General features: G+C 40.2%; 1 protein-coding gene across 2 annotated transcripts in view; it reads left to right on the top strand.

The window, feature by feature from the left end:
- Positions 1-23532, top strand: part of CWH43 (cell wall biogenesis 43 C-terminal homolog) — a 40452-nt gene that overhangs the window by 14326 nt on the left and 2594 nt on the right. Inside the window, exons 7-15 of one of the 2 annotated variants that reach the window (XM_010992846.3) lie at positions 1936-2193; positions 4520-4645; positions 7614-7693; positions 8925-9030; positions 10079-10214; positions 11856-12005; positions 16223-16367; positions 20228-20289; positions 22690-22845. In XM_010992846.3, the coding sequence (XP_010991148.1) occupies positions 1936-2193; positions 4520-4645; positions 7614-7693; positions 8925-9030; positions 10079-10214; positions 11856-12005; positions 16223-16367; positions 20228-20289; positions 22690-22845 (1219 nt within the window). The remainder of the gene's footprint in view (positions 1-1935; positions 2194-4519; positions 4646-7613; positions 7694-8924; positions 9031-10078; positions 10215-11855; positions 12006-16222; positions 16368-20227; positions 20290-22689; positions 22846-23532) is intronic. The other variant, XM_031434825.2, reaches the window with a different exon arrangement.

Below are 23532 nucleotides of genomic sequence, written 5' to 3'. Positions count from 1 at the left end.
ACTTTCATCATTAATTTGATAAGGATTTTTAGAAAGACATACTTTTGGCGGGGTTCAAAAGGGGAGACTTGGCAGGGATTCTGGAGAAACTGGAAACTGGGGTAGCCTCTCAGGAGGGCAGGTAACCACAAGAAATGACTCTTCAAAATGCTTGCCTCTTGATGCAGTAGTTTGTGCTTCATTTTTTTCTTTTAGGGGAGGAGGCAATTAGGTTTACTTATTAACTTACTTTTTAAGTGGAGGTACGGGGGAATGAACCCAGGACCTTGTGCGTGCTAGGCAGGCACTCTACCACTGAGCTATCCCCTCCCCCAGTAGTTTATACTTCTAAGAATCTTTTTAAGAATTATTTTCGGGAAATAATCAGAGTTGTAGTAAGAGATTTACTGACAAAAAAAGATGTTCCTCATAGTGTCGGAAGCTTCCTAAATGGCCAACAATAGGAAAATGGTTGCTTACATTGGGGTATATTTATCCGGTGGAATAGTATATGTACATAATATGTTTTAGAAGAAAAATATTAATAACATGAAAAATGTTCTTGATATAATGACCCATAAAGAGCAGAATATAGTCCTCAATATGTGATGTGATTCCATTTATGTAAAAATACTTCTGTATGTACATGGAAAAAGACATGGGGAAATAAATACATTGGAATATTAGCTGTGATCATCTCATCTCAGGCTTAGGCCATCCCTAATTCCTTCTTTATAGTTCAGTGGTCTTAAATTTTCTACAGTGAATAAGCATTACATTTGTTTACTGCAAAATGAAAAAAATTTTGGCAATGAAAATAACCATTGCCAGGTCTAAGAATTTGAAGGTCTAACGATGGAGTTAAAATCTTTGGGTTGTAGTGGGCCCTGCGATCTGGTTCTCGTGTTCATCTGAGTGATGTTCTTTTTGAAGTGGGGAGGAATAGACAATCACATGGCGTTGTCCTGGGATGGAACAAGTTGACAGGTGAGAGCTGTGGGATACTCAGAAGCCAGCTGGATCCACTTCCTGGCGCGCTTGCCCCAAGCAGGGAGGAGTCTACTGTGGACACCCCTGCAGCATGGGTCGCAATTATATAACATTGATTGAAATTTCTAATGTCTAGAAAATGTCCTGTTCTATGGAAAGGTGTTATATTGGTGGCTCCAAAATGAGGTCCTGTAAGACCCTGCTGTGCTGCTGTCTTCAAGCGAATTTCTTAGGAATATGGAGAAATGTCTATTCCCTCAGATTTGGCTCAACATATTAGCAAACATGTACTAAGTGTCTGCTGCGGACCAGGTGGATTGCGCATCTCCCAGCACCTCTCCGGCGGTGTGTGACGGGTGAACTGCCTGCAGAAAGAACAGGAAAGCAGTGTGTCTACCATGCTGCCTCAGTCACAGCTTCCTGTGGGGCTGTGTGACTGGGAAAGGCAGTTTATGTATCATGGGATGATGGGCAGCATTTAAATGGATGGAAACTCCTTTAGAAAGTTTCTTAACAAAAATGTTCTAGAAGCCACACTGACTCTACATGTTTTCTAATGTCCTAGATCCGGCTGGTAAAATTAATATAATTTTGGTGTTACAGATAATTGCAGTTTTTGCTATAAGGGTCTTAACACAAATAACCTTCTCCTAAGCTAAATGCCTTCTCCTCTCCCCCTGCTCTTCCCGAAGAAGCAGCCCTGGACTGAGACTCACTGGACTCACATTCCACCTCCAGCTGTGCAAGTAACTAGCTGCGTGACCTTGAGCAAAGCGTGTTAACCTGGCTAAGACCTTAGTTTCTTACCAGTCTGAAAATTGGACCAGTACGCCCCTGAGGTCCCTTTTGGCTCTAAATAGCTATAAGCTTATTATTCCTCTCTCTCTCTCTTTCTTTTTTTAAGAACATGGAAGAGCCTGTTACTGCTTTTCTGGCTGATGCTTTTCCTTTCTGTCTCTCAAACAGGAGCAGCCTCAGCTGCGGGCCTCCTGTACCTGCCCACGTGGGCAGCCGCTGTCTCGGGCTGGGTGCTGGCCCTCTTCACGGCGTCCATGTGGCCTCACGTGCTTGGACACCTTATGAGCTCAGAGTCAAGCCCTGGGAAACCCATGACCGTTGCCATGATATTTTATCTTCTAGAAATATTTTTCTGTGCTTGGTGCACGGCTTTTAAATTTGTCCCAGGAGGTGTGTATGCTAGAGAAAGATCTGATATGCTTCTGGGTAAGTACATTTGAAAGGTCTGGGTTGAAGGAAGTACTCAAAAATACTCTTCAGGACCGACCAGGATTTAGTACTTTACACAACTGGAGGAAATAAATAGGATGGTCTTGCCTTTCTTATTAAAATAGACTCTGGAGGAATGTCTAAATTACTATTTAAAAACAAATTTCTTAGTTCATTGAGTTTCAGTAATGTTTCTTACTGCAAAGGCCTTTGCAGTGAATAGCAGTTAAAAAAACCGTTTAATCTATGACAATATATGAAAGAGGTACTCTATAATGCTTATGTTATATGATAATGATATCATAATAATGATGTGTATTCTATGATTACAGGAAGAGCTATGAACATGGTGCTCACATTGCTATTTCAGTGGTAGGCTCATAAATATACATATGGAAGTGTGATTTTTTTTTTGTTCCCCTGAATTTTATGTATGGTTTTTATTTACCCTATGTTTACCGATAAAATATATTTTGCAGACATGAATCTTAGTGTAAATGATAAATTCTCAAGTCATAGACTGCATATCTTCCATTTCAGCGGTTCTGAACTTACGTACCCAGATTAAAATTTCATGAACTTAGTTCAGTATTTCAGAAGTTGTCTTCTGGAAATAATGAAATTACTGATGTCTACCAGGCATACCCAGATCAAATGTCGCCTGTCGTTTTCGTTTAAGTAAAACATGTCAGATGCCTTCGGGCTAAAATCTTTGCAAGCTGAAGAGACAGAACATGTTAATAGGGGATTCAGTTCTTGTTTGTTCAAGCGTTTTTCCATTTGCTCATTTATTCATTAAGAAATCATCGTGCTCCTACTGGGGTCCAGGCACAGTGCCGGGTGCTGGGGATTTAGGAGACAGAGTCCTGCCCACCTGGAGCATCAGGGTAGTGGGGGCAACACCACACATCAGACTGGACAAGTATTAGGGGGTCACTGCTGGGGTGGGTGCTGCTCACAAGTCTGGGCTTCTGCTTGTGCTCGTCTGCAGTCTCCTCCTTGTGCCCTTGGTGCACATCCAGCAGCTCTCTACATTTTAATGTAAACTTTGCTGCTCCATGAGCCAGACATCTGTCAGGACAGGCTGATTTGGAAGAGAGATTTTTAAATTACATGGAATGTTTTAAAACAACTTTTGAGAATTGGATATTTCTAGCTTGACACCCAGGCTGTCGTCTGATCAGAGACAGACATTGCTGCATCTCCTCTGCGATACTCTTGGCTCTGCGAACTTGGTATTTCTTCTGATTTCTTTCAGGTGTGTGTACTCTGTCCTGCTCTGTCTCCCTGTCCAATGCCCTGCTTCTTTCTTACTCCAGCTTGCTTAGAGGTCTGCCATGTGGAGCTAATGACTGAAAGTAAGAGCCATTCTAAGCATGCATTTCTTTCTTTAGAATATTATGAATGATGGGCCGTTTGAGTTTCTTCTTACTTCTTATGGGACTGCAGAAACAATGCTTTATTCTAGCTTCAAACAACTAAATTCTTTTTAGTAAGAGTGACATTATGTTGATAAGGCCACAAAAACTAAGGAACATTGGTCATGTTCAGAGTAGCTTTGAATAACCATTGAAAAGAATCTGTATTACATGAGAAACTAGTTATAAGTCTGTTGTCTAGTTTTCTCCTATCTCCTGGAAATTGCACATAACTTTTTTTTTTTTTGCTAGCCTTCCACCTAAACATAACTTTCACTGGACATTCCCTAATTTATGTACTGTTCAATCACACCTTTGTTTCCATTCTTACTATATACGACATTAGAAGTACGTACAATTCACCTGTAAGCGGTGTTGTAACACACCCCACTTGACAAGGTGTGAGCTGCAGCGTGTGTCCTCTGGGCAGACCCACAATCCAGGCCAGAGTTGTTGCCACAAACGCTGCTACATTAAGAACCTCCGTATCGTCCTTGTGTGCTCCTCGACTCAGTGAATGTGGTCCCTTCACTCAGGACTGAGTCCCTGAGGCAGTCCAGAAGGCTGCTTTCTCCTGTCTTCATCCTTCCCTGCACCATCAGCAGTCAGTGGCAGATACCAATACCAACTTAACAACTAGGAAACACTCAGGAAATAGAAGGAAACCCCTCATCAACAAAAGGCTGGTTTTGGTCTTCTAAAGCATAATTTCTAGAACTCTGGCTGATTTCTTATGATCATCCCAGTGATCAAAAGTAATATTGGAAGTAATTGCTTAGGTACTGAGATAATAAGGGCATTTCCAGGCTGTGTCCATTTAAATGAAGTCTAGGCTCCTAGAATTTACCACTAGAAGAATTTTTGGATTGAAATGTAATATATTTGTCTTTCTTTTTTTTTAACAGGGATAATAATGCTAATTATTGGGCTGAATACGCTATTTGGTCCAAAGAAAAGCCTTGACTTTCTTCTTCAAACAAAAGATAGCCCTAAAGTGCTTTTCAGAAAGAGTGAAAAATACGTGAAACTTTGTGAGTATAGTTTTGCTTTATTTTTAAAAGCATTTTATTATAAATCAAAATTTTCAAACATGTGAAATTAAAGAGTATGAGGAACCCTCATGTACCCTTCAACCCAGTTCCAACAATTATTAACATTTTGCCAGTGTTGTTAATACTCATCTTCCTTGCTTTTTTTTTTTAGATAAAACTTTAAAGCAAATCTTTAATATCATGTCATTTCAACAATAAATACTCTATATTAATTTTGGTTCACTTCTAACATAGATTTAACAGGAGAATTTCCAAAATACTTTGTTCTAATAGTTGAAACTAATTCATTTTTTGTTCTCCTTTTTGGGGAGATTAAATATGTTAATGTTTGGAATATTGGTGAACTAGAAATTCACGTATGAAACTAGTTTACTATTCAGTCTGACTCATCTCAAAACATACTAGATTAAATAAAAATGTTTATTGACTGTATAACATTTGCAGATAGTGTGTTAGACTACAATGTACTGCATAACTACGTAATATTATGTAGAATACAAAGACATGTAAAAAACTTGTCTCCACCCTCCAAAACTTACTGTTTTAATAGAGAAGACAGAATATTATGGTGTAAAAAGCTAAAAAACAATTAAGAAGCTAAAAAAAATTTCAATATATTTCTAAATGTCATAAAGCAGTAAGATCATTATATAAACACTTTCATACATGTTCCATCATAATTTGAAAAGATTATATTAATATTTAGGGGAAATTTTTTAAATTTAGGGTTTTTTTGTGTGTTCTTTTGTTTGAGGCATGTCCCTTAAAACCAGGAACTGGCAGTTTTGTTTGTTTTTATTCTTAAAAATCTTTGTTATTATTATTATTATTATTATTATTATTATTATTATTATTATTATTATTATTATTAAATTCTTTATTCATTCTTCAAATTGAGGCATTTGAAACAGTTTATTTTCAAAGTTGTTGAGGCTGCTTTGTGTGGTTTTTAAAAACAGACTTTATTTTTTTAGAGCCATTTTAGGTTCACAGCAAAATTGAGTGGAAAGTACAGAGATTTCTTCTGGTCCCCTCTGACCCTACTTATACACAGCCTCCCCTACTGTCAGCATGCCCCACCAGAGGGCCACATTTATGACAACTGATGAACCTACAGTGACATGACACTATCACCCAAAGCCCTTAGTTTACTTTAGGGCTCATTCTTGGTGGTGTGCATTCTGTGGTTTATGACAAATGTATAATGACACATATTCACCATTATAGTATCATACAGAGTAGTTTCCCTTCCCTAAAAATCCTCTGTGCTCTGCCTGTTCATCCTTCCCCCTCCCTACCAATGCCAACCACTGTCTTTGTCTTTTTAAAAAAATTAATAGATTTTAGTTTTTAGAGCAGTTTTAGGTTTATAGAAAAATTGAACAGAAAGTGTAGAGTTCCCTTATTCCTCCTCACACTCCCATCTCCTCAGTTCTCACTATTGTTAACCTCTTGCATTTTTGCAGTACATTTGTTACAACTGATGAGCCAATAATGATATGTTATTACTAACATCCATAGTTTACATTAGAGTTCACTTTTTTGTTATACATTCTGTGAGTCTGAACAAATTATAATGACATTGATCTACCATTACAGTGTCATGCAGAATAGTTTCACTGCCAAACATCCCACATGCTGGTCTGGTTCATCCTTCCCTCTTTCCTCCAACCCCTGACAACTGCTGATCCTTTTACTGTCTCCATTGTTTTGCCTTTTCCAGAATGTCAGTCTTTGCCTTTTAACTCGAAAATATAATCTATTTTTGCTGTGATTTCTCATCTGCTATGATTATCATTTTACTTTGCTTTGGCTTTTTCTACTTTCTCCAGGTGTATATTCCATTTTTTCTTCTTACTTTTGCATTGAAAAAAATTTTCTTTTTCTCTTTCTTTTTTTCTTATTCTTCTCTTCCTCACTCCTCTTTCTAGTTTGGAAATTACACCTTCACCTTCCAGTTTTTTAGTTGTTGGTTATTTTTTTCTCAGAACATGAAAGATGTTATTCCCCTGTCATCTGACTTCCATTTTTGCTTTTGAGATGTCAGCCATCAGTGTAATCTTTGCTCTTTTGAAGATACTCTGTCTTTTCTCTCTGGCAGCTCTTAGGTGTTCTCTTTGTTTTGATATTCTGGAGTTTCACTGCAATATATTTGGTTGTGGATCCAGTGTGAGTGTTTGGGCTTTCTGAATCTGAAGAGTCATGCTTTTTTTAAAAATCAATTCTGGAAAATTCTCAGCATAATTTCTGCAAATACTTCCTTTTCCCCATCTATTCTCTCCTCTGCTTTTTGACTCCAATTAGATGTGTGTTGAGTCTTCTTATCCCTTCTTCATGTCCCTTAACCTCTTTCATATTCTCTACCTTTGTTCTTAAGCTGTCCCTGGCACTAATTCTCTGTTTGGTTTTGTCTGATCTGCTATTTATCTTGTCCAGTGAGTTTCTAATTTCAATTACTATGTAATTTTATTTTTAGAAGTCTATTTAATTTCTTTACAGATATTCCTGACGATTAATTTAATCTCATATTCCTTAGTCATCCTATTGAAGACCCTCTTTTATTTTTCTAAAAATGTTAAGCATGCTTATTTTATATTCTGATTCTAAAAATGTAAATATTTTTGGAAGTATTTTGGGCTTGATTCTGCAGGGTGTTTTCACTATGGTTCCTCCTCATGAAGACTTGTTTTCTTGTACACTACTTCTTATCTATATTTATGGTTTATTTTTATTTTAGTTTGTGGTTCTTGGAACATTTTTAGGGAAGAGTCTTTGAACTGAGTTTAAAGTATGGATTATATATGCATGCCACACATGAAAAGTAACCCAGGAACTAGACATTTCTCCTTTGCACAAAATCCTTGGTTAATAAATTCAATAATTTCATAAATTTTTTTAAAAAACAAACTTAGTTTCTTCTAAACAATTATTTCTTTTTTCTGTTTAGTTTTGTGGCTGCTTGTTGGTGTGGGGTTGTTGGGATTAGGACTACGGCATAAAGCCTATGAGAAGAAATTGGGCAAAGGGGTGAGTAATTAAAAGTTTTGTTATAAACTTTTATACACTATATATATATATATATATATATATATGCATACATTTGTACACTTCACCATTGTGATTGAACCCTAGACCTGGGTCTAAGGACTTCAGGGCCCTGGATCTCACCTCTTTAACCTTAGGTCATAGGCTGACAACATAGTGGAGTTATTTTCTGAAGTTTTTGTGGGTGGTTCCATTCTCTTTATAGTCACTAAACTGAGTAATGTTTCTTGTATAGAGATGAGATGCCCAGCTCACTGCTGAGCACACTGAGTTGTGTAGGTTAAGTGGTGGCCCTCCTATGCAGAGAGGTGGTGCTTACCTGAACTTCTGCAGCCCACTTTGACCTGTGTTTTTTCGGTTGCTCTAATCCAGCTGTACTCTTTCACAGGATCCTTGTTGCTGATCAGTTTGTATTAATTTGAAATGGATGGTTAGGGTCAGGCAGTGCATCCTCTGGGCCCATGGACCCCAAAGAGCAACTTTCAGAGTGTGCTGTGCTCCTGAACCTCTGCCTTGCCAGGCCAGTGGAGAGTAACAGCATGTATAACTCAGAACTGGCAGACCACTCTCCAAATATGTTAAAGGACTCTGTGTATCCGTCTGTGGTCTCATCTTTCTCCGATGCAAGGGTGACCTCTGCCCGTAATATGCTGTTTATCATCTTCATGCATTTCTTTATATTGTTACTACACATGACATATCCCTAGACAATATTGTTGGTTTTTTTTAACACATTTTTAACTTTATCTAAATGATATCTGACATATATATACTTTACAGCTTAATTTTTTACTTAAAATCATCATGGTGAGATTCATCCATATGGAAATATGTAGCCCTAACTCATTTATTAGGGCTGTGTAGTACTCAGGTGTATATACTAGCATTTTTTATTAGCTTTCCCACTTTCCACACTGAAGCAACAGCCAGGTTGTTTCTAATTTTTTTCTATTATAAGCAATGCTTATTATAAATATTCACTTTCCAAACATTCCTCCTAACTTCCAAGCCTAAGCTAGAAATTAGATTCAGATTCATTAGGATAATACCAACTAGCAAATATCTCCTTGTTATTATGAGTTAAATGTGGACAAATGCCTAAAACCGTTCCTTTGCTGAAATACGAATTTTGGTAGAGAGAGATGGAGTAAAGTGGGTCGCTGAAACTGCCGTTGTTCAGTCATCCCAAATTATCATTAAAACAATTCCTCAGGCACCAGCCACAGAGATCTCTGTCGCCATCTGGCCTTTCAGGTTTGGCTTCGACAATGAAGGATGGTCTAGCCTAGAAAGAGCAGCTCAACTGCTCAATGAGACAGGTAAGTCTTACTGGAATTCGTTCCAGGTTTTAAGAAACTACTATTATTACTTTTATTTTGAGCAAGGTCGTACGTGGTGGGAGAAGGGTTTGCTGGGTCATAAACTAATCTCTTAAGAAGGCTTCACTTGGGTGGGCAGCTGCAGGAGGATTAAGCTGCTGTACCCACATCTGTGTTTGCTGGAGAGCCATTCATTCAGCTGATTCTGAACAAAGTCTCACACTGCGTATCTGCAGGAGATTTTTGTCATGCCTTTGCTCTTAGAGATGCCCCTGCTGGTGGCTCCTGTCGCTTGGGAACCCTCTGTTGGGGACCAGAAAACTGTCAGATTAACAGGCAGATTGGGTTGGAGCGATATTCCTTTGCAAAGCAAATCGCTTGCAAGACCCTGAGAGCCAATTTTGTTTGTTTCCAGGCCCTGGGGTGTGCATCTTGGTGTGAAGCATCCTTTAAAATATGTGTGCGTTTGCTTCTTAGATCAACTACGTGGAGCAAGATACATAAAGGGATGAACTTTTCTGGTTATTCCTAACGATAACCGTGTCTCCTGAGAAACTGCAGTCCAGATGATTCTAACACCATTAAGAAATTTCTTTGGTCCTTAGTCCTTTAGCCCTGATTACAGGTCTCTGGGGCACATCTGACCAGGGTATCTGAATACACTTACTTCTGTGCCAGTACCATGGAGGTGTTTGCCCAGGAATAAGGCTATTGTATACTACCCTGTTGTTTTTGAACATAAATTAGGCATTTGAGAAAGGCCTTAAGCTTACTTGAAATTTTGGGAATGATATTAAGAATATTTGAAAAATTAGGAAAATTATGCCTTTATCCTGTCCCGCATTTCCTCAAGGTAACCCATGTTTTAATTACATTCTAAATATGGTAAAATTCCTCTATAGCTCAGACTTGAACCAGTTCACTTTAGTAGCTCATTAGGAACTACTTTGTTTTTTGATTCATGAGTAAAGGCAAAGAATCAAGTTTTACTAACGGTCTTTGTATTGCTGTGGGTAATCACCATGTGGGTTTTTTTTTTCCTGAACAGGTGCAGATTTCATAACAATTTTGGAGAGTGATGCTTCTAAGCCCTACATTGGGAACAATGACTTAACCATGTGGTTAGGGGAGAAGTTGGGTTTCTATACCGACTTTGGTCCAAGCACAAGGGATCACACTTGGGGGTGAGTGTACCTGGGGAAATAATCTTGAACATATTCCTGAAAGACCAGGCAGCAGAGGCTTGGAGTGGGTAGTTGATATTGTTATTCCTTAGTCCTACGAATATGTCCCAGTGATGCTTCTTGGGGGATGGAGAGACATGCATGTTCCATCATCATTTTAATGGTTTCCCTGTTGCTGAATATATTCAGTTCTTCACTATTATAAACCATTCAGTGTAGGAACTGAGGTTACAGCATTAGACACATTGGACTTGGATGCTGCCCATGGAGCTTACATGCTGCTGTGAAGAGACAAGATAAAGAAATCAGATATCAGATAATTTGAAATAGCAGTAAATGCCGCATAGAAAAGAAGAGTGTCTGGGTGGTCAGGGCAATGGGGATACTGAGGTAGTGTGGTCAGGAAGGTGTCTCTTCGGGCCCCATGATGAGAAGGACCCAGGGCCCAGACGTGGGAAGAACCAGTGTAAAGACTTGAGGCAGGATCAAGCTTGGTGTGCCTCAGTGCAGGGATGGAGGAGGAACTAGTAAGAAATGAGGTCAAACGTGAGCACCTAATCTTAGGGGACCCCATAATCCATGCTTAGGACTGATTTAATTCAGTTTTGATGGGAACCAGTTGGAGAATTTTAAACACAGGAACAATCTGATCTGATTCACATTTTTAAAAGATCATTCTGGCTGTTATTCCTAGAAGGACAGGTGTCAGGGGGTGGGAGGCAACAGTGGGACAGGGAGACAGGTGATGAGCCGGAGACACTAGCACAGGTGAGAACTGGCAGTGGGAGCCATGGAGATGGAGAGAAGGGGGCAGATTCAGAAAGTATTTTGGAACACAGCCGACAGGACTTCCTGATGGTTTAGGTGATGGGGGCTGAGAAGTGACAAGAGCAACACCTAGGTTTTTTACCTGGGTATCTGATACGAGATGATGCCATCCAATGGGACAGGAATGACCAGGTGAGCAGCAGGATTGTGCTAAGTTTGAGGTGTGCCTGGATGGTCAAGTGATATCCAGGAGGCAGTTGTGTGCAGCCTGGAGGGCTGAGTGTGACAGCACAAGCTGGATGTGTGCATTCAGGGATCCTCACTGGAGGAAGTTCATGACAGGGTCAGAGAGATGGTGCATGCAGCCAGGGAGAAGCCTGCTGAGGTCTGCACTCTGATTGTCCTTTCCATATGTAGTTCTTTGACTTGCGGGGGAGGGACATATTTCCTATCTTTATTGGACCATTTGTAATTTATAATTTTGTCAGTTGTTACTTTGTGTCCTGGCTGGCAAGACTGTACATCCCCAAATGCATTGATTAATATTAGAATTGTTTATGCAGATATGTTGCCAGAGTAACAGTGCAGGTAAAGTGGAGCTTGGGTATCACTAATTCTTCCTTTTTCATGTTTCCATAGCGCTTATTAAACACAGTTGCTAGCGTTGTGCTTAGTGCAAGACGTGCTGAATAGCCCATAAGCATTCACTCATCCAGCAGACTGTCCCATACGTCTCCACATCGTTGCTCTCAGTGCCCCTCAGCAGGATGTTTGAAGTGTGATGCATCCCTTTACGACACATACTACTAGTCCTGTCTGCACGAGGCGGAGGGACTAATAATGATGCTTGTGTTTCTTTTCATTCCAATACAGGATTATGGCTTTGTCGAGATACCCAATTGTGAAATCAGAGCATCACCTTCTTCCGTCACCAGAGGGCGAGATTGCACCAGCCATCACAATGACTGTTAACATTTCCGACAAACTGGTGGATTTTGTTGTGACACACTTTGGGAATTACGAGTGGGTTTCTTTGGTCTTTCTCATAGTACACAAATGCCAAGAAATATTATTAACATGTTACTTTGATTTCCATGCATTGACCTTTCTTATTTTCTTCTCCCACAGTATTTTCCCCTGTGTTGCTGGTTTTAAAAATCAGGCATAGAAACATTTGAGATGCAGGCAGTCCTTAGCAATGGTACAAGGCAGCAGTGATGGCTGGGTTAGCCAGCAGTTACTGAGCAGGTGCTGTGCTAAGTGCGCTGTTGCATTTAATTTTCATTTTGTGTAACGTTAGTACTGTTACAGCCCCATTTTACAGCTAAAGTCCAAGAGGTTAGGGGACTTGTCCAACCAGGGTCACACGGCTAGGAATTAGGTAGACCCAACTCAGAGCCTGCAAGTGCTTGGAACCACATGGTAAACCGGACTACAGAAAGATGAAATTCCAATTATTCCAATTGGAAGTAACTATTGGGATTTGAGGGTCCTAAATGACATTCTTTTTCCTCTCATGTTTTCACAATCAACTGAGAGGTAGGCAGAGGAGTCTGGCAGGGAGATCAGAAGATCTCTTTGGATTCTGATAAACCTGTTTGGACAACATGGCTTAAGTGTGTCCTCACGGACCTGCTAATATGTCCCCCAATGATACACGACACTGTCTCCCTCCACAGCAGCAGCCCTACCCGGCAGGGGTAGAGTCCACCCTGCCCAACTGTCCCTTTAGTGGAGAGGATGATGCAAGAAAACAGCCTACCTGCAAACTGGTGGGTTCCAAGGAGAAGAGAGAGAGGAAGGGTTTGAGAAAAGCATGCCCAAGAAACACCTTCTGTTTCTCCCAGTAATTTTCTGGTAGCAAGTACAGCATTCAAAAATCATTCTCCTGAGCTTAAATTGCACTTGAATTGGGTTTATCTTTTAAAAAATAGACATTTTTGTGTTTAAAGGTTGCAGAGTCTCAACCTAAGAAACAGTTGAATATACTCCACCCCATTTTTACTTTGCTTTTCTTCACCTGCCCCCTCTAACTCCCTCCTACCTCTTCCAAAATGTAAAGACTAGACTTGGAAGGGAAGACTAAAAGATAGCCATCAAATTGTGTTTGGAAAAGAGGAGGGAAGGGCTACCTTCTCTAACTTTCTATTAACCACATATTAAAGCTCTCTAACTAACAGCATACCTTTTATTTGCCATCTCACTTAATTTGGTGTAATAATAATGACAACCACAGCAACAGTAATAATAATGGCTAACACTTACCGAGATGTCTAGGGCGGGAAGCAGTGTAGTTTAATGGTTAAGGGCACGAAACTCCAGAACCTGGAATCAGACAATATGGTTTGAATCCTAATTAATTCAAAGTATATCTCCTCCACCAAGGTATTTAACTACCTTGAACCTCAGTTTCCCCATCTGTAAATCAGGTGTCTACTTATGTTATCAGATTCTTGTGGGAATTAAATAAGATATATTACATCTCATGCAAAGTATGTGTCTAGAGTAACTGCTCCATTAATACTGGCCATTATTATTAAACCAAATCAGGTTTTTTGAGCAGCTTAAAAAGGAAATCATTCATCAAACATGCATCAAGCATCTGTTGTGTCTTGTCCCTTTGAGCCTCAGCTCTTGTCTCACTCCTTAAAAGACCGGTCTATCAACCCTGGAGCCTCCCAGCAAATGACAAGAGAAAGTTCTTTCTTCGAATAATTTGTGAAGCCATCATGACATATTTTTGTTTGTCTTTGTTTTCTGTAATACTAGATAAAGAATTCTTACTGTGAGTAAATATTTCAGGATTTCGTTTTCTAGTGATTATGGCCCACAAACATGAAATCATATTAGGAATGAATTACAGAATGATTATGCATGTTGTTAGCTGATTCAACAAGATTTTTAAAATTAGTGACTACACAAATAAGTCTTTACAACTGATCAACAGAAAACAGAAATTCCTTAAAAGTTATTTAGGTATACACCATAAATAAAATTGGTATTACTTTAGGTAATTAACTGAGCCACAGTTAATCACATTTTTTTTTCTGTAACATGCATAAACCTACAAAGAAGAAAGAACACAGAACCTGTAGCCTGTAGTTATAGTTTTGGTTCTGTTGTAAGTTCAGTGAGTTCCAGTTCTCTTGTCTTTGAAAATCAGATAAAATTATTTTTCCCAGCTCACATCGATAGGGCTGTTGGGCTGATCAAATGTAAAGAGATAAGGAAGCATAAATCATGTATTCAGTCTGTCTCTTTTTCCCTCTTTCCTATCCCCTCTCCTTTCTTTGTATCATAATACACATTTTATTTTTATTATCATCACTGGATAAAGTTTACCTACTGAGAAAATGTAAAACCAAATTCAGAGATTATTTTCCAATAATATGTTGCTAAAATATATTTGAATGAAAACTCTTATCTGTGGTGCAGTGACTGTGGAATTCTCTAGACAGGATTTAAATCCCAATTGTATGTATTGGAAAGAACAGAATTCACTGCAGGCCTAATGAAGGGACTACTTACCAAGATGTTGGAAGGGCCACAGGAACAGATAAGAGATGCTAAGCCACTCAGACACTAGTAACGGTGGGGGTTCAGTACCATCCATAGGGCTGAAGGGACAGGCAGAGGAAACAGTGTTCCCAGAGCCCCGTGAGATCGGGAGCCAGGACTAGGGCCATCAGGCATGAGGAATGAGCTCCTGGGGAAGAAATACCCCAGCTTCTCTCTCCTCCTACCTGTTCATCTCCTGCTGGTGCCGCCAATTGGCCAAACCTCACTGGAAATTAGCAGACAGGAGAGCCCAGGAGATGAAATCTGCTTGGGATCCGCCTCCCAAGAGGCAGAGAAGGGCTGGGAATGGATCTGGACAGAGGTGTTTAGCGGATGGTCATTCTTTTCACTCTTCTATTTCTTGAGATGTCTTGTACTAGCTCTCAGCTGTCTGTACATAAAAATGCATAAGCTTAGTTCTGTCTTCCGAGCCTACCGCAGTGAGGTTTCTCCCGTCTTCTCAGTCTTTGGTGATCTCCCTCCTTCTTCCTTTGTCATTTCTTTTTCTTAACAGTCATTTATTAGCTATCGTACTCTGTCCATGCCTGTGATGGTCTACTGCCTGTTTGCTCTTGGATCCGATCCATTCCTGGCTCATCTCCCTTCCGGCTACAGATGGCAGGAAACCACATTTCCCAGTGTCTGTTGCCTTCTGGCTCCTGGGTAGGTGTGGCCAATAGAAGGCACTGGTGCAAGGCTAGAGGGCTGGAGGAGGGGACAAGACAGGGTATTTTGCATTCTCTCTCTTGTCTCTGGCAGTAGCTGAGTCTCTTCTGTGGCTCCAACTCCTCCTTCAGTGGCTCCAGCTCTTTCCGAGTAGCCTCCTCCAAAGCTCCGTTTCCCGGCAGTTAGGGCTGGCTTGTGGACTCTGGGAACATCACCTCTTCCTGTTTTCCCTCTAACTTTAGAGGTGTCATGGTTTCTCACTGTTACTAAACTCTGGCTGCCTCACTGATTCCTGTTTGGCGTCCTGCCACCTAGTAGCCAATTCCCTATATTAAATTCACTTTGTTTGAAACACCTAGAGTGGTTTCAGGTCTCCTGGCTGGATCATGCCAAATATGATGTCCCTAGTTTTTCCCCCAGACAGACTGACTGTAAACCATCCCCCCACCAAAGCCTAATGTACAGGCCTGATTGTCCCAGTCACACACTCACAGTGCTTCGCATAATAAAAGCAGCATGTTTCTCCAGTGTTTGACCAGGAGAGCCAGGGAGGCTTTTAGAAAGTGTTCAGTTGAAGGAGCTGAGTAGGTTAATAAGCCCGGTGTGCTCTGTGAATGTTAGGGTTCTCATTCTTACTGGTACTCCTTGCTCTTTTTTAAATAAAACTACTAGTCTTTAGCTGTAATATTAATGACCAGGTGTCAGATTATTGATAGAACTTCTTTTGATGAAAAGTTAAGCAAAAGCTGTTTTTAAAATTGATATGTAGATCAACTCAACTCCAAATGATTTGTGGAGAAAGGTCAGGTTGTTGCTGGTCAAAGGTTTGTCCTCCTGCTCAGCTGGAGCACGGTAGCTGTCTTGTTCACTTGCATAATGTTAAGTCATGTGTCCAAGTAGGAATTATTCTGGGTTTGTGCACTGTTTGAAGATATTCTTTGGGAACTTAGGTACCTAATATTTTTAAAAATTGTTTTGCAAATACAATTAAGAAGTATATTTTTGCATTTTTAAAGAGATGACCTTGACAGGAAACTTCAAGCTATTGCTGTCTCAAAACTACTGAAAAGTAGCTCTGAGCAAGTGATATTTCTGGGATATATCACTTCAGCACCTGGTTCCAGAGATTATCTGCAGCTCATTGAACACGGCAATGTGAAGGTAACCCTATCTTAATAGGATTTCTGATTTCTTAAGTAAAATGTTTCTTCTTAATTTTTTTTTTAAAAAAATCAACCCAACATTTTAATATGTATCCTGATTATCTACTGCTACAAAGAAAACTACCAGAAGATATACTGGCTTTAAACAATAGCATTCATCTCTTTGCTCATGAATCTGCGTTTGGGACAGGACTCAGCAGGGATAGCTCATCTCTGCTCCATGCAGCTAGGTGGCTCAGCTAGGGACTGGACCGTCCCACTTTGCAGATGACTCATAGGTGGCAAGTTGGTGCTGTCTGTTGACTAGGAGCTCGGCTGGGGCTTTGGGCTCAGAGTCCTGCTTCCTCTCCATGAGCCACCTGGGCTTCCTTCCTGCATGATGGCTGGGTTCTAAGAGTGAGTGTCCCAAAAGAACCGGGAAGAAGTTTATTGCCATGTGTGACCGAGCCTTGTAAATCACATAGTGGGACTTCTGTCATCATCACAAGCCTGCTCATGTTACAGTGGAAGAGACATAAATCTCTCTCATCTCTCAGTGAGAGGAGTATCAGAGTCACATTATAAGAATCCTATATAGAGAGTGGATTATTTTACCCATGTTTAGAAAATACAGCCTGCCACATTTGCAGGTTAATTATGTTGAGAGGAGAAGATAAAATAAAACGTCATACAGAGAGGCTAGCTGATCAGCCAGAGACACTAAATTTGTCCTTACCTGATCGGGTCCCAAACAGTTGAATTTGTCAGTGCACCCAGATATAGTCATGCTCTGGGAAGCTGAGAGACAAATCAAATCCTTGAGATACATATATACTAGAATGTTAAATGTATTCATTTATCATGGAAATATAACTTTCATACTTAGTTAAACCCTATATGGATTTCTTGTTCCTTTACTTTTTTATTTTTATTTATTAATTTTTTTTGCTTCATTGTCTTGAGATAATATCTGCAAACAAGAAAAAGCTTATCCATCTTATTGAATGCTTGGAAAGACAGGTGAGAGAGCTTGGCAGGATGAGGGTTTTCTGCATGTGACAGAAAACACAAAATGACAGTGGCTTAAAGAAGAGAGTATATTTCTTTATGTAAAAGTCTGGGCAGGTGATTCACCACTGGTGTGGCACTCTGCGGTATCAGGGATGTGTTCCTTCTTTCTTGTGGCTCCACGTTACAAGGACTCCATTCCCAAGATTGCCTCATGGTCCAAGATGGCAGCATCCATGTTCTAGTTAGCAAGGGAAAGGAAGGGATAAAGACGGGGCCAAGAGCGTATACAAGCTTTCTCTAAGGCAAATTCCAGGAAACTGACCTCCAACACTTGTTGACTGGAATTTAGTCATCTGACCGTATGTCACTGTACAGGAAGTGGAGAGATGCAGTATTTAAACTAGATACCCTTACACCTAGCTAAAAACACTACACCTTTAGAAAAGGGGCAAGGCAGATATTAGGGAGATGAGTTAATCTCTACCATAGTGGATAAAGCAGAAGTGAAGTCAAGATGGGACTCCTGATTTTGGCTTTGGTCAGAGGGTTTGTGATGGTGAAACTTACAGAGCATACATAAGGAAGAAGAGTTTTGCAGAAAAGATGAGTTCAGCTTTAGTCTGAGTTGAGGCATCTGTGGGATGTTAGTGGAGATGTCTATTAGGCAGCTGGATATATGGATCTGGAATTGGAAAGGGCAGTCGGGACTAGAGATAGAGATTAAGGACTTGCCATCATCTAGGTGATCATTAAAACCATGAAGTAAGGTGATATTGCTTATGGAGTTGGGGAATTAGAAAAGAAAACCCCGAGTCGAGTCACATTGAACATGGCTATCATGGGGCTGATGGGTAAGAGAAGGAAGATTATTTCAGAAAAGAGATTAAGGAGAGGTCAGAAGAGTAAAAGGAAACTTTGGAGAGTGCAGAGTCACGAGGCTGCATTAGTTGGTTATCTCTGTGTAGCGAACACTTCAAACCTTAGTGGCTTAAAACAACAATGGTTTAATACTCTCATAATTCTGTGGGTCTACTGAGTGTTTTCTGTTCTTGCCCGGGTTCACTCGTGGAGTCAGCTGGTGGCTGGGGGTCTGAGAGGCCCCCACGCCCATGCCTGGGGCCTTGGTGCTGGTTGTCGGCTGGGCCTCTCTCTCCATACGGTCTCATCATTCACTAGGCTCGCTGGTGGCACGTCTACCGGCTGTGTGACCTTGGGCAAGTTATTTAACCTTTCTGGGCCTCAATGTCCACAACTGTAAAGTGGGGATTGTAATACTTGTTGTATCATAGGGTTGTTATGAGGGTGGAATAGAAAAGATAATGTCTGAGAAGCCCTCAGCCTTGTAGGAGGCGTTCAGTAAGTGGTAGCTACGTTTATGCACGATGTGCGTCTGGCTGTATGTATAAAATCAGATGCATGTGTAAGTACATGGTCTAGAAGTACAGAATGTCAGACAAGATGATATTTGGAAAGTCTAAGAAAAAACTGATTGTATCCTAGTAAGAGATGGAATTTTTATTTGTGTGTGTGTGTGCAAGGAAGAGGGATTTTATTTGATTTTTATTTGACACTCTGTTGGTTTCCATTATCATAGTCAGAAGCTGAATCAAGATTGGCAGTAGATTCTTACATAACTTTTTCTATTTCAAAGTTTATTAATGCAGAGAGGAGTTTTAATCATAAATGCTTGAGTGAATATTTTTCTCTTTAAGAAATGAGTATTTAAATTCTGCAGTCTTAAAATTTGAGAGCATCTTTTCAAAATCTAATAAAATAAAAAGATAGTTAAACATATTCATAGTTTATGACTTCTAGTATATACAGCTGAATGACTAAATTTTTATCTCTTCCCAAGGCAAATCAGAACCTTACTTTAAAAATTTATTTGCTCTTTTCATCATTACAAAAATGTTAATTTAATTTTGGAAATTTATTGCAGTGTTTCCATGTATACAGAAGTCGTATATATGTGTGTGTGACTGTGATGTTTAAGTAATAGTAAAGGTTAATTAACAAGCATTCATTTATCTACCACTAAGCTTCAGAAAAAAATTAAGAATTACATAATAAATTGTGATATTTCTCTTAGTGATGAAAAATATATTTAAAATTAAATTTTAATAGTAAAATTTAGTCAAATAGTCAAAAGTCTGGTACACTTTATAACGTACAGGATTTTTTTAACAGAAGAAAATGGAAATTTCTTCAGTGTAAAAGTTCCCTATTTAGGGTTTTCCCAACACATTATAGAAAAAAATGTTTATGTTCTGATTTTCTGACGAAAAATAACGCTGGTCTCAAGCTTTCGACATCAAAAAGACTCACAGTTACTCCTGAAACACGTTTGTTTCCAGTGACTCAGTTTGACAAACACAGACTGAACTCCTGCCAAACGCCAGGCTTCATGCTAAGGACCCGGGAGCCAAGGTGTCATGGAGTCTCTCTGCTCAGGAAGGGGAGAGGGGACACATCTAAACAATTAACTGTCCAGAGTGCTGGAGCTGGTGGGCAGATGAGCGCGCAGTCAATTCTGCCTGGGATGAGATGCTTGGAAAGCTAGGGGCGGGGGGGCAGGTCCTAGGTCATAACTGCGGATCCACCTGCCTAACTCCCTGTCAAGACTACCTTCGTGTTGCACTGTCAGCATCTAATTCAGGGGCCAGGTGCCACGTGGTGGGTACTCCAGAAATATCTGGAGAATGAATAAATAACTGGGGCCTTAAAAAAACACCAGGAGGAGTCAGGCAGAGAAAATAGCGGGCACAAAGAGAGGCCTGTTTATTACTGCAGCTCACACGTTTTCTTGGCGACTCAGAACAGAGCACCGTTTTTAAGGCTTTAAACATGCTCTTCTCTCTTTATTATTAGGACATCGACAGCACAGATCAAGACAGATGGTGCGAATACATTATGTATCGAGGGCTGATCAGGTGAGCACAGGTGTTTGATTGTTGTTTTTCTTACTCTATTATTACTGTCATCTTTTGGGTCTATCCTGTCAGGAAAAACCTTATGGAAGCAATTCATTAATTTTGTTACTTTCATAAACATTGATTTGGCTATTTACCCGGCTTGACACTTTTTCCAAGCCCTGGCCTAATGATTTAAGGAGTAAACGGCTAAGCAAATTAAGTTTAATTATACAAACAGGATACTGTGTAAATTATTAAGCCTGGTAAGTGTATAACTGTCAACACATGTTAGGAATGGAACCGTTTTTGACTGTATGGCATGGTGGAAACAGCACGGACTCTGGGCTTAGAATTCCAGCTTTGCCAACTTCTAATCGTGTAAACTTGGGTGACGGAACTACCTGTTGGAGCCGGTACTATATTGTGGTCAGCTCTCTAGGTAGATTATATTTTTAAAAAATGTCACCCTCTATCAAAAAGGTGAATATTATCTCAATATACATATGTATGTCTATAAATATTCCAAAACACTGTAGCTGAAAGATTGCAAAATTCAAACATGTAACTGCAAATCTGTTTTGAAGGCAGTGTTTCTTCAAGCAAAGAGCAGTTTAATACCAGAAAAAGGGACTAACCATTCATTCATTCATTCAACAAGCATTTATTAAATACCTATTACATGCTAGGCATTGTTCTAGGCACAAAATGAAATCCTTGACTCATGGAGCTTACACTCCTGTGGATGGAGACAGAAAATAAGCCCGGAAGAAATAGACTAGGACAGGTGGTGATGAGTGTGATGAGGCAGGTGAATGAAGCCGGGTAAGAAGGATGGGGAGCACAGGGGAGGCCGCAGTATGTGACATGGGGTGGGCAGGACAGCCACTTGCTTGGATGCGGTGCTGTTCAGCCAGCAGACTGAGTAAGGGGAGGGAGTCCACCTGCATCCATCCTGAGGGAAGCATCCAGGCAGAGCGAACAGCAGGTGCAAAAGTTTGAGGGGTTCATACTAGTACCTTTTGGTGACAATGAGGAGGCCAGCGTGGCTGGAGTAGAGTGAGATGGGAGGTGACGTGAGACAGGTGAGGAGGGACAGATCATGGAGACAGTGACTGATCCACAGTCCCTCCACTCACAGGATTCTTCAGTGGAAACAGCATGTTGGAGACCATTCCTGAAACTCATCCCTAGTTGGTACAGGATCTGTTTGGAGATATTTGACCTGAGGCCTCTAATTGCCCTACTTGGGGCAGTGCTGGGAACTGTGGGACTGTGTGGGCTTCTAAGACGGACTTCACTGGGCCTTAGTCCTTCTTCCATACAGAGCACTTCATCACTCAGAGGTGTCTTGGCATCACCTGCCTGAAGAGAAGGGCTGGTGTTGACCTGATCACCCCTAAGTAACCTTCTGTTCCAAGATCTGTGGTCCACACTGATGAAAGGAATGGCTGTCTTCTAGGGATGACACAGAATCGGAGTCAGTTTCTCTCCCCTTGGACATATGGCTTGTTCCGTTATGAGTCATAGTCCAGTGAAAGCAAACCATTCCCTGTCCTCTTTACTCCGCTTGTTCCCCCATAGTCCTTGGGCACTTAGCACCACCCGATAGCCTTAACACGTATTTAATTTGTCCTCCCCACCTGGAATGAAAGCGTTATGAGGGCAAGAGCTCCATTTTATTCACTGTTTATCCCCAGTACTAGAACAATGCCTTCATGTAGTAGGGACATGATATGTATTTGTTCTTTGAATAAATGAATGACTGAAGCTGACTTCAGTATGAGTTTTTTGGAGAGGCAAAATATAAATAAAATAAAATGAATTCCTGGCTGCTCATGGCTCCCCCATTTTTCTGTCTGAGCTTCTCAGTAGCTGTTTGGATAACATCTATAAAGTACTTTGAATTTCCCAGAGAACTGAAAGCTCTAACCAAAAACAAGATGTGCAATTTTTTCAGACATTAAAAATGTGTGATTTTTCAGATGTTAAAAACCTTTTATTTTAGATATTTAAATGTGAATGAAAATATACATGTGGTATTTGCATTTTTAAAGGTAAGAAAGAATTGAGGCATATGATCCTGTCATTCTGAAGAATTCCTGCTATTGACTCAAAACATAATTAATTGTGTAAGAGGCAATTTGTGTAGACAGACTATTCATTAGTGTAAAAAAGCAGAGTAAGGCTGCCAAGTATGTTTGGTTAATTAAGTCTATGTGCATGTTCCTTATTCATTTATATCAGAAAAGCAATATTTGGATAAATATTTAGAGTAATAAATCAAGTTAATTCTAGTGATACATAGAATAGAGTTAGAAATGGGAAACTAGCTTAATAATAAAGGTGTTATCTACTGGATCTCATCAGATTTCTGTTTGAGGATAAAATCTTTACAAACCATGTCTATTTCTGCCACAGATTGGGTTATGCAAGAATCTCCCATGCTGGACTGAGTGACTCTGAAATTCAGATGGCCAAATTTAGGATTCCTGATGACCCCATTAATTACAGAGACAACCAGAAAGTAGTCACAGACCACAGGAAAGTTCCCAAGGAAATTCACTTCAATCCCAGGTGAGTGAGTTTTTATGTTGTAAACTATAGTTATGAGGTCGGGCATCCCCTCCAGGGAGCTACAAATTAGATTTGGTTCTAGAGATTTATTCATGTAAAGGAGCTCATGGTAGAGGTTATAACATCCTGCTTGGGTTGAAATTATGGTCCCTGCTTTCTGAGATAGAGAAACATGTTGAAGTCCCGACCTCAGGCAAAAAAGATCAACATGGCACCACGATCATCACCATCATCACCATCGTTAACACAACGGTAGCTAATGTTAGAGTGCTGCTGTGTCCCAGACCCTGTTCTAGGTGCATCGTGTGTTATCTTGATTAATCCCCATTGGTTGGGTTCTCTTGTTCTCCCCACCTTAGAGGTAAAGAAGCTCAGGCTAGGACTGTGACATAACTTCACTAGAGTTACATGACCGAGCTCAGAAGTGGGAAGGAAGCCTGTTGGCATCATTGGGTTGCTGTGGTTCTCAGTGCTCGCTGCACATTAGACTCACCTGGAGAGCTTTTAAAAACTACCTCTGCCTGGGTCCCACCCCGACCGATTCATCAGAATCTCTGGGTGGCACCTGGGCTTTGAGTTAAAAAATCTTTCCAGGTTATTCTAATGTGCAGTTATGATTGAGACTGTGGAGAGTGGATCATTTATTTCCATTACAGATATTCTGCCCTGTGAAATATCCTAGGTTTT

The sequence above is a fragment of the Camelus dromedarius genome, chromosome 1, assembly GCF_036321535.1.
Source record: "Camelus dromedarius isolate mCamDro1 chromosome 1, mCamDro1.pat, whole genome shotgun sequence".
Lineage (NCBI taxonomy): Eukaryota > Metazoa > Chordata > Mammalia > Artiodactyla > Camelidae > Camelus > Camelus dromedarius.
This window is presented reverse-complemented; position numbering and strand designations above follow the sequence as displayed.